This window comes from Ruditapes philippinarum, unplaced genomic scaffold (genome assembly GCF_026571515.1).
Source record: "Ruditapes philippinarum isolate M1 unplaced genomic scaffold, ASM2657151v2 ctg3734_1_1_1_1, whole genome shotgun sequence".
In the NCBI taxonomy this organism is placed as follows: Eukaryota; Metazoa; Mollusca; class Bivalvia; order Venerida; family Veneridae; genus Ruditapes; species Ruditapes philippinarum.
The window spans coordinates 44,107-56,217 of record NW_026858045.1 but is presented as its reverse complement, the minus strand read 5'-3'; the positions used below and the strand labels follow the sequence as shown (position 1 = coordinate 56,217).

The 12,111-nt window shown below is 33.8% G+C and overlaps 1 protein-coding gene across 5 annotated transcripts in view; it reads left to right on the top strand.

The window, feature by feature from the left end:
- LOC132751924 (protein boule-like) overlaps positions 1 to 12,111 on the top strand; it is a 51,985-nt gene that overhangs the window by 22,414 nt on the left and 17,460 nt on the right. For all 5 annotated transcript variants that reach the window (XM_060742139.1, XM_060742138.1, XM_060742140.1 and 2 more), the window contains exons 2-3: positions 590 to 706; positions 9,984 to 10,075. In XM_060742139.1, the coding sequence (XP_060598122.1) occupies positions 590 to 706; positions 9,984 to 10,075 (209 nt within the window). The remainder of the gene's footprint in view (positions 1 to 589; positions 707 to 9,983; positions 10,076 to 12,111) is intronic.

Below are 12,111 nucleotides of genomic sequence, written 5' to 3'. Positions count from 1 at the left end.
TAGATTAATCACTGCATATTAAAATCCCCCTCCTATTGCATTTTCCCCCTCCAAAGGGCACCGACCCCCTTCCCCCAAAAGTGAAAAAAAACACTGGTTTAGATATTGAGCATGAAACATCTTCTAGTGAGTGTCTACAAACTTTGTTCAAATAAATGCCCTGGGGTCAAAACTGGCCCCGCCCCAGGGGTGTCATTGTTTTTAACTATATGTGTATAGTAAAAACTTAAAATATCTGCTTTTAAAAAACCCAATGAGCTAGAGCTTAGATGTTTAGCAAAGGTCATTGTTTTTCATTATATGCGTGTAGTAAAAACTTAACATCATGAAACATCTTCTAATGGGTGTCTTCCAAGTTTGTTCAAATAAAAGACCTGGGGTTTAAACTGGCCCCCCTCTGGGGGCCTATATACAGGTGAGCGACCTCAGGGCCATCATGGCCCTCTTGTTTTCTCTACTTTTGGAATGGTGCCGGTCTTAGACTGATTGGGAAAAAATGCATTATTTTGACTTAAATTGGGCTATTTTTTTGTGATGCACAATTATGCTGCCTGACAAATTATTTTGTAAATGATTTTTAATATTTCAGACGTCTTCCGGAGATGTCAGTCCATCAACTACACCATGTGGAACCCCATTAAGTGGAGCACCTAAATTTGGAACAGTTATACCAAACAGAATATTTGTAGGTGGAATTGCAGCTAATGTAAGTTGGAAGATAAGTGTTCCTTTTATCTTGTTTTCATATTTTTAATTTATGGAATATTTGTCCCTAAAATTTTGGGAAACATCTTTTTTGCCTTCCTTGTCCCAGGGATCACGCTAGCCCTAAATTTTAGGGAGAAGTGACTTCTCCCTCCAGTGAAAATAGGGAGAAGTTTTTGGGGAAAAGGGGAAGTGGATACAAATTGCATCCAGAGATCTGCCAAGAATTTGAAAGTACTGGGCCCTGGGCCCACTTGGTCTGAAAATGATGGGCCATTTTTACCAAAGTATGGGCCTTGGGAAAATAAGTAAACATTGACCAAAATAACTGTTAAAAAGTTTGTAGATACATGTAATTGAATTTCCCCGGTAATAAAACTTAAATCATATTTTATGACAAGTGGTTCACTTTATAAATTCAGTACTTTACCAATAATTAAAAATTATGCCTACATGGTAACTTTTTAAACTTATATTAATTGCAGGCAAAAATGAAAATATTTTATTAATGGCTGCTCAAAAATTTGATATGCAAATTTATTCACATAATTGCTGGTTCTTACTTGTAATGTCTTATATTGTGCATTATCAATTTAATTGTTCCTACTTTGCACCAAAAATGTCCCTTACCACTGTATATTGACGAATTTTATTGCCCCTTGTATGCCTCTGTGTAGACAGCATACATCAAAGACATTTGCCGACAGACCTTTTGATCATAAAAAAGTCATGCACAATGTTTCTCTGATTGGTTAAATCACCCTGTCAAAACATTCTGATGACGAAATATACATCTTTTTTTACACTTCATCCAGGCCAAAACTTGCGTGAACTTGAGTGACCTTAGGGTTCATCAAGTTGAACACCTGTCAGATTATACTGTAACTTACAGCATATCTTAAAATAGCAACACTTTTTTTTCAGTTACCGATAATCATTTTTAGCTCGACTTTTTTTTTTGAAAAAAAAATAGAGGTATTGCTACAGTCAGGTCGGCGTTGCCGTTGCCGTTGCCGTTGCCGTAGCCGTTGCCGTCCGAAAACTTGTACCTGGATCATAACTTTTTTATTTCTTTGTGTATTGTCTTCATACTTGGCCACAACAACCCTTGGGACAAGACCTTTCAGTAGACCACACTAACCTTGACTTTCATCCATAAATGACTTTGACCTTCAAGGTTAAAAGTCCAATTTCTGCTTGTTCATGCTGTTATTGGCTGTAACTTTGTTATTTTTGAATGGATTGTCTTCAAACTTGAACATAATAATCTTTAAGGATATCCCTTAAAAATAACCAGGTAGACCTTGACCTTCACTCATAAATGACCTTGACTTTGAAGGTCAAATTATTGAAATTTTCATTTTTTTTGCTTTTATTGGCTGTAAGTTTGTTAGTTTTGAATGGATTGTCCTGAAACTTGAACATAATAATCTTCAAAGATTACTGTTAAAGATATACCGAAAGACCTTGACCTTCACACATTAATGACATTGTCTTTGAAGGCCAAATTATTGAAATTTTCATTGTTTTGGCGGTCACTGACTGTAACTTTGCTATTATTGAAGGGATCAACCTCATATTATAAGAGAACATTCTTAAGGACCAGACCTTGTTGTTTATCAAACCCAACTTTGCTTGGGCTCTTAAATGACCTTGACCTTGAAGGTTAAATTACTGAATTTTCTCAGATTTGTGCATTAAATGACCATATTTAAATATTTATTGGTGTGTGTGTGTCTATACATATATATTTACAACAACAACAGCAATTTATAGAATTGCGTCATTGTTTCTATTTATAGAATTGCGTCATTGTTTCTATTTAGAGAAATTGGGTCATTGTTTTTTTTTTTATAGAAATGCGTCATTGTTTCTATTTTTAGAGATTGCATAATTTTTTCTATTTTATTGCGTCATTGTTGCTATTTATAGAAATTGCGTCATTGTTTCTAATTTTAAAGATTGTGTCATTTTTTCTATTTTTAGAAATTGCGTCATAATTTCTATTTTTAGAAATTGCGTCATTGGTGCTATTTTTAGATATTGCGTCATTTTTTCTATTTTTAGAAATTGCGTCATTTTTTCTATTTTTAGAAATTGCGTCATAATTTCTATTTTTAGAGATTGCGTCATTTTTTCTATTTTTAGAAATTGCGTCATAATTTCTATTTTTAGAAATTGCATCATTGGTGCTATTTTTAGAAATTGTGTTATTGTTGCTATTTTTAGAAAATGCGTCATTGTTTCTAATTTTAGAGATTGTGTCATTTTTTCTATATTTAGAAATTGCGTCATAATTTCTATTTTTAGAAATTGCGTCATTGGTGCTATTTTTAGAAATTGCGTCATTTTTTCTACTTTAAGAAATTGCGTCATAATTTCTTCTTTTAGATATTGCATCATAATTTCTATTTGTAGTATTTTTAGAAATTGCGTCATTTTTTTTCTTTTTTTAGAAATTGCTTCATTTTTTCTATTTTTAGAAATTGCGTCAATTTTTCTATTTTAGGAAATTGCATCATTGTTGCTATTTTTAGAAATTGCATCACTTTTTTATTTTTAGAAATTATGTCATTTTTTGTATTTTTAGAAATTGCGTCATTTTTTCTATATTGAGAAATTGCGTCATGTTGCTATTTTAAGAAATTGCGTACTGTTGCTATTTTTAGAAATATGCTTAATGTTTCTATTCATATATATACAAAATATATAAAGAAAACTAATGTGACAAGACAGACCAACTAAATTTATAAAAAGGAAACGTTAATATATGTTCAAACCTTTCTATGTTTGCGTTTAGAAAAAGTAAAAAGTCGAGCGTTGCCCCCGCCCGGCGGTGGCTCTTGTAAATATTATGTTTTTGTATAATTTGTTTGTTTGTTTTATTGGATTAAATTTACGGTAGTAGAAATGAGTATCTGTGTGGGAAAGGGATTATGAGAAGAAATGCGGTAAGTAGATAACATGGACAAAAGCTATAGGGGAATGGATAAACTAAAGAATATGCGTAATTACAGGAGCATGGGTAACATGTTGCTGTTGGTACCAGTTTTGACTGGATGACTAAATAACCCAGCAGACAGTTTTGTTTTCTTTTAAGTCTGGCACAGATTTTAGATGCGCCCATGGCCCTTTGCTGCCGATTTTCCTGCGCCATTCTCATTTTTTTAGCGCCAATGGCGCAAAATCGCGTCCTCAGCAGATCTCTGGCATCTTTTGAAAGTGTTGATGTTCCACTTATTTAGATACAGTAAAATGCCACCTAACGACCACGCCACAAATAGGACCACGCCGTTATTACGGGCACTTTTTAAAAGTACAAAATATTTGCCTTCTTTATTCATTGAGAAAAATGACCAGTATACCGACCACGTCTCTAATCCGGCATAACGACCACTTCTGTCCGACATTTGTGTGTATTTCTTATCAAAACATTAACCTGACTATTACGACCATGCAACATAATGGCCAGACATCACTTTGTGTTTATTGCCCCCCATTAATTGTCGTAATCTTCCCCTCTGGCGTAAACAAATACACCGGGTCAAATGAGGTCATTAATATATATCGATTGATTAGACGCTTGCTTAACGATGTATCTTTAGCATTCAAGCGTCAACATGATCAGTTTAAACCACTTCTGGCTAATTAATCTAAGCAGCTATGGTGTGAGAAACGATTAATTTGTCAGCGTAATTAGGATGTAATAATCAGGTAAATAGCATTTAAGATTGTTTGTTGTGGATCACAATTTATAGCAAGTATGGTAAAAATTGATAATTGCACCAAATTATCAGTTCATGTGTGCTTTATATTTCGATATGTAATTAATGTATAAATCATAATGAGAGTTATAACTATATTTAATACCTCATATTTTTCTTCTAAAGGGGAGACTTAACACACTAGATTAATATTTTTCATCATATTTTAAATTAATGATGTATCATATTATCATGCATTAAAAAATGTTTTTTGTTTAAAAAATATGTGTTTTTGACTTTTTTACTTATTTAATTACCAGTTTTTGGGGGTCACCTGCCCCCCAATTATAAACCATAAACTATTTTAATATTTAAACAGGAGTGGTACATCTATTACAACGATAAAAATGGTTTTCAAACAATTTTTACTAGGGATGGCAACGAGTAACCGGTTAACCGAGTACTCGATCGAACGTCCGAATATCGGTTAACAAAATTGATAATCGATTACTCGGAAAAAAATATTCAATTTCTACTTTTTTGCGATTTAGAAAGATTAGTTCAGAAATTCGGAAATGTGCACGTATCTATATAAATACTTGTTAAATGCAATCAAAACATCCTTGCAGAGGTGTGAAAATGATATCGTAAATTTAACGAGACGATCAGCAGTTTGACACGCGTATGGGATTGAACACAGTCCTGTGTCGTTTACGTCATTCGGCCTCTTATAATATTTAACCGCCTTTAAATATTAGACAGTTTGTAGCCGAAACTTGTTAATTATAAAAACGTAAATATATACGGAATATTATGTTGTGCTACGAGCAGCGATGGAAAAATTGATATCTCGCGATATCAATTTTCCAACATTGCGAGTAGAAAAATGCATAGGCTCAGAAAGCTTCTACGACATAATTTTCTTTTTATTATATACCTTTTCGTTTGAATTATAAATGATTTTCATTATACTACACTATAAGAAATTTCAGAAAATGAAATGTAGCTGTCAAGAAGTAAATTTATGACCGACGGATGAATACGTAATTTTTGCAAAACCGGTCACGCCTTTTATAATTTTGGTTTCCGTTTTAAATGCTACGATTATACAAAGCTAAGATCGGAACCAATGTCAAAAATAGTCCGGCACTTCCATATATGGTACCGTATTTGTCAATTTCTATCCGTTAATTGAAGCGTATTTGCGTTCATCCTGTATTTTAGGGAGAAAATTTATAGGTATATAAGAAATGCTGTCATTGACATTTCTTATGTTTATATTTATATATTTCTTGCAGTCCTATTTATAGTTACAAATTCTATGAATTAAAATAGAAAACGAAAGTAGCATACAGACGGTGTTGATATTGATTGTGTGATAAAACTTTAAAGATCATTTAAATCATCCGAGTAACCGAGTACTCGATCGGAAAAATGACCGAGTACTCGAGTATTGATTTTGGTATTCGTTGCCATCCCTAATTTTTACGTATATGAAAAAATACCCGTATACCATCAAGTCTCAATAAAGTCAGTGATTTTTCTCACTTAATTGGGAAGAGGCCTGAGCCTCTTGATTTTGGGAAAAATTATCGCTAAAATTTGCTTATTTGGGAAGTAAAAAAGCTGGTTTAAGTTCAGATTTTTGGGAAAACTGCATGATTTTAAAGAAAATTTCAATTGGGAAGAGGCCTTTTTTCGGAGTCTGTTATATAAGTAGAAAAATCACTGAAAGTAAAGATTGCAGACTCCAAAATGTAAACACGATCACCCTTGTATAATAAAACCGTTATAAATCATTATTAAATGAACCTTACCGTGACTTTTCCGGTGTAAATCAATAGAAAATAGAATTATCTCCTAGATGCAATCAGAATAAACATTTATACAGCTCATTGTAATATTGAAAATCAAACATTTAATTAAAACTGAAAGTAAATTTTGCGTTCTGTCCAACCAATACGAGAACCTGACCCCGGCTCTGCGTAGAGCGCTTGTCAAGCCGGTATCCAAACGGTGTACATGCTTTCGACTAAGATATCTACTCGAGCATTATATCCTCATCTTCCCGCGTATTAGCTGTCTTCAAACGCTCGTTTTAAAAGACATTTATTGTAATAAAAACTATTACCAATGATGCACAGTGTGTTGTTTTCCCAAGTTTTATTTTTAATTCTATATAATGCCACAATTTGAATATTTTGAATTTGGACATGAGATATAATGCTCGAGTAGTAGATATCTAGTCGAAAGCATGTACACGTTTGGATACCGGCTTGACAAGCGCTCCACGCAGAGCCGGGCTCAGGTCTCGTATTGGTTGGACAGAAGCAAAATTTACTTTCGGTTTTAATTAAATGTTGATTTTCATTATTACAATGAGATGTAAAAATGTTTATTCTGATTGCATCTAGGAGATAATTCTATTTTCTATTGATTTACACCGGAAAAGTCACTGTAAGGTTCATTTAATAATGATTTATAAAGGTTTTATTATACAAGGGTGATCGTGTTTACATTTTGGAGTCTGCAATCTTTACTTTATTGAGACTTGATGGTATATGGTATTTTTTTATATACGTAAAAATTGTTTGAAAACCTTTTTTATCGTTGTAATAGATGTCCAATTCTTGTTTAAATATTAAAATAGTTTTGGCAGAGTGTTTACAGGGGCGGATCACGTTGGGGGACAGGATCTGACCCCCAAGCGTCTGTGATCTGACAGTACCATCCCTAGTTGTGCATATCGCCGGCATGTTCTGCTTCCCTACACAAAATGGCCACTAGAGCTATAAATAGAAAAATTTTGTCTGGCTTTCACTTGTCAAACTGCTGGTGGGATTTTGACATTTCTACACAGGAGTGATCAGTACCATTCCTAGTTGTGCATGTCGCCGGCATGTTTTTCTTTGCAGCACCAAATGGCTGACAGATCAATATACAGAAATAGCCTGTTTTCCTTTCACTGGTCAAACTGCTGGCGGTATTTGACCAAACTTTACAGGAGTGATGATCTAATCAGTACCATACCTGGTTGTGGGAGACAAAATTTTGAAAACCCCTTCTAGTTGTTCTTACTTTTGTTATAACTCGCACCATGCATGACAAGGGTCATAACTAGCATCTTTATTTCAAAAGTTATTTCCTCTTTGATATCAGGGCCCTCAATCCAATTTGGGGGAAGTGGGTCGCTACCCTCAGCAGGGGGAATTTTAGTGTATGGGGGTAATTTTCCTCTTTTCTTTTATGATCAAATATCAAATAAACTTTTTTAAATATAAGCTGTTTTTTATTTACTTGCATATTATTTAAAAAAAAAAAAATCCCAAATAGGTAACACTTAACTGTTCAGAAGTGATTGATAAGATTTTGAAGAAAAGTTTCTTAACACCTTCACACCATCAGATTTTATGATTCACTGCCCCCCCCCCCCCCCCCCCCCCCCCCCCCCCCCCACCTCCAAATCAAATAAGCATTGGGAGAAAACACATTCAGACAAATGTCTTTATTTCCACTAATATGAACAGTTTATGGACCTAAAGTATATTCTATTCATAAACTACATTTCTACTGTTCTAACACTTCCTTTTCTTGACTTTGTAAAACAATCGTAAAAATCGGCATCGCGAAAATATGTGACAAATGAAAATTTGTTGTTTTCTGTTTACACATCCACAATTCTAGTGGTTGCTGATGTAAATTATATAAAATTAAATTGATTGTTAATTATAAGATCGTTTTCCATCAGTTATTTCATAAAGTATTGTGGCCAGACGCCCTTTTCTAAGTCTGACCACTCGGGGAATTAGCTTTAAATCTTAACTTCACAATTGCTTTTGAAATTTATATAACAACAAACTTTAATGTCCACATTCAGTTTCTTTTATTCCGTATGATTTGCTAAATCTTTTACATCAGTCCACCTTATTATTAATTAACTATTATCTATTACAATATCAAATTAAATCCTTTTATTCACTTCTAATCTTTCTACTCAATGTATTTTCTTTTCTTATCCTAACCTTCTTAACCTAGACTTAAACCTAAACTGACCTAACTTTCCCCCCAAATCTGTATGTCCCAAAATTCTATCTAAACCAAAGTATCTGCCCCCTTTTTGAATTTATCCAATCAAATAATATATTTCTTATCTTTAACCTGTCTATCATAATTAATATTACATTATCACATGTGCATTTGACCAGCTTCTAATCTTTTTACATCAAAGGATTTCACACCTAAGTGATATTGCTTTGAGAAGCTGAAGAAGCAGACCAAAACTAATTTCAGTCTATCCCCCTCAGCTTTCCAAAGAACCAAAATATGTTATTAGATCACATATTAGCATAATATTAGGTTGATCATAAACAAAAAACAAAATATTGCCTGGCTACAGTATCATGAAAACAAAACTTGCAAACAAGTTTGTAATTTACGGCAAAATTTACCGTGGTTGATGTAACATTTTGAAAACAAAAAAAATTATTTCATGAATAAACAATTTGAAATCAAAATTGTGATTTTTTCTGCATATTTCTGTTGAAATTTTAGCATTTTTACAGGATGAAAGGCCAATATGTTACGTAGATTTTGGGGGCAAAAACAAACGGAAATGTGCCGACATGTACTGTACGATATTCTGCTTACAAATTTAATAGCCGTCAAATAGATGGATTTTAATTTTCAAAACCAACATTAGTTTTCATTTTTTCTTTTACACTTTATATGTTTTGAGGGGGATTTTTTACCTCTGTTAGGGGGAAAAAAACATACTATTTTGGTGGGGGACTGCGGCCGATTGTTGGCCGCAGATTTGGTTGATCGAGGGCCCTGGATATTATATATGTTTTCCTTATATGTATATAATGAAATTCATGAGTCATTTGCTACAAGGGTTGGAGCTCAGATTTTTAGCATGAAACATTGTCTACTGAACCGCTATTAACAGTATTTAATTATATATTTCGGGTCAAATTGGCCCTGCAAGAAGATTCAATAGCTGGGATTTTGTCTTAAATAAGGTCATGGCCTAAGAGAAGTGAACATTAGTTTTCAGAGAATCTTAGGAAATGAGTTGAGGTCATGACTTTTAGGCTTCAGCAAGAGATATGCTTGCCTTGCAGGGATATTTATGAAATGACCTAGCACACTATGGTTCACATCATGTATATAATTGATTAAATGTTTGTTTTGAGAAATAGGTTATGCTTAAATGAAAAGACAAAATTTAAGAAAAATAACTAACTGTATTTCAAAGTTTAATACAGCTTTGTAATGCAGTAAATAACAAAATTCTATCAAGTAAGAAGACTTATTTTGAAACAAATATTATACTAAGGCCTTTGCATCTTAACATTATTGTATAGAGAAAAAAGTGGCGATTTTGACTTACTGAGATTCAACTGAACTGTATATCTTATTCACGTCAACTTGACAACAAAAAAAGAGCATAATGTCACTTAAAAGGAAACAAATCATGGCTACTTCCCAATTATTTTAGATAGTCAGTGTTAATAAGAATAAAATGGTTGGATAATGGTTTGCAACATTGACTTCTTTTTGCTTGTTTTCCAGACAACAGAACAGGAGCTCAAACAGTTTTTCTCAGCATATGGTGCAGTAAAAGATTCCAAAATTATAGCAGATAGGGCAGGGGTTTCCAAAGGGTAAGTTGAATACTTGGCACAACAAGGATATTTGTAAGGCTGCTGGTCACATTATTACACAGGATTATAAGACAAGGCTCTATCAAAAGAAAGATGAGGATTGGCATGTCTGCAGATGAGCCAAAATATTTAAAGAAAGTCAAATGTGAGAAAAATGTACTAAGACTTTAAGGAAAGTATAAAGATTCAAGACAGTGTTCCCATTCATGCACATGTTTACTTGTATTTCCTTGAAATCATTGAAGTTCAGGTACAATAGTAAAAAAGTTATTGAAGGTAAATTGGCACTATTAATCTGATTGTGTTTCCGTGACAGTCATAAGATTAAAGCCAATATGGAGAATGTTAGTTACTACAGTCTTCGCCTTAACATTTTATCAGCACTAGCCCAGTCGGGCTAGCAGCTTACAAATTTCACTAGCCCGAACACATTTTAACTAGCCCGAACCAAAATGGTATTTTTTGCATGCATTATGTACAGAAATAACACTTTCTATATGTTTTATATACCATTTAACATTATTAAAATATCAACTTATCAACTTTTCTTCCTTTCATTATTTAAATAAGAAGAGTTTAAACTATATATGAAAAGGAGATATTTTGATATTTCTGTGGCATTGTCCACAGACACTGAAAAAAAAATGTTTAAAAACTGAAAATACTCTTCTCCTCGTTTACTGTAACCATGTCTGCTGATACATGCATTGACAACATATTCATATTCCTTTTCGTATTACTTTTATTATTTTTTTTTAGCTCACCTGTCACAAAGTGACAGGGTGAGCTTTTGTTATCGCTTTTCGTCCGGCGTCCGTCCGTCCGGCGTCCGTCCGTCGTCCGTCCGTCGTCCGTCCGTCCGTAAACTTTTGCTTTAAATGACATCTCCTCATAAACCACTGAGCCAATTTCATCCAAACTTCACAGGAATGTTCCTTTGGTGGTCACCTTTAAAAATTGTTCAAAGAATTTAATTCCATGCAGAACTCTGGTTGCCATGGCAACCAAAAGAAAAATCTTTAAATATCTTCTTTTAAACAACCCTAAGAGCTAGAGCTTAGATATTTGGCATGAAACATCTTCTAGTGAGTGTCTACCAAGTTTGTTCAAATAAAAGCCCTGGGGTCAAAATTGGCCCCGCCCCAGGGGGTCATTGATTTTCCCTATATGCATATAGTAAAAACTTAAAAAATCTTCTTTTAAAGAACCCAAAGAGCTAGAGCTAAGATATTTGGCATGAAACATCTTCTAGTGAGTGTCTACCAAGTTTGTTCAAATAAAAGCCCTGGGGTCAAAATTGGCCCCGCCCCAGGGGGTCATTGATTTTCCCTATATGCATATAGTTAAAACTTAAAAACATCTTCTTTTCTAAAGAACCTAAAGAGCTAGAGCTAAGATATTGGCATTAAACATCTTCTAGTGAGTGTCTACCGAGTTTGTTCAAATAAAAGCCCTGGGGTCAAAATTGGCCCCGCCCCAGGGGTCATTGATTTTTCCCTATATGCATATAGTAAAAAACTTAAAAAAATCTTCTTTTTAAAGAACCCAAAGAGCTAGAGCTAAGATATTTGGCATGAAAACATCTTCTAGTGAGTGTCTACCAAGTTTGTTCAAATAAAAGCCCTGGGGTCAAAATTGGCCCCGCCCCAGGGGGGTCATTGATTTTCCCTATATGCATATAGTAAAAACTTAAAAAAAATCTTCTTTTAAAGAACCCAAAGAGCTAGAGCTAAGATATTTAGCATGAAACATGTTCTAATGGGTGTCTACCAAATTTGTTCAAATAAAAGCCCTGGGGTCAAAATTGGCCCCGCCCCGGGGTCATTGATTTTCCTTATATGTGTATTGGGCAAAAACTTAAAAATCTTCTTTGAAAAAACCCATATAGCTAGAGTTTAGATATTAAGCATGAAACATCTTCTAATCAGTGTCTACAAAGTTTGTTCAAATAAAAAGACCCGGGGTCAAAATTGGCCCTGCCACGGGGGTCATTGATTTTCCCTTTTTTGTGTATATTAGCAAAAACTTTGAAAATC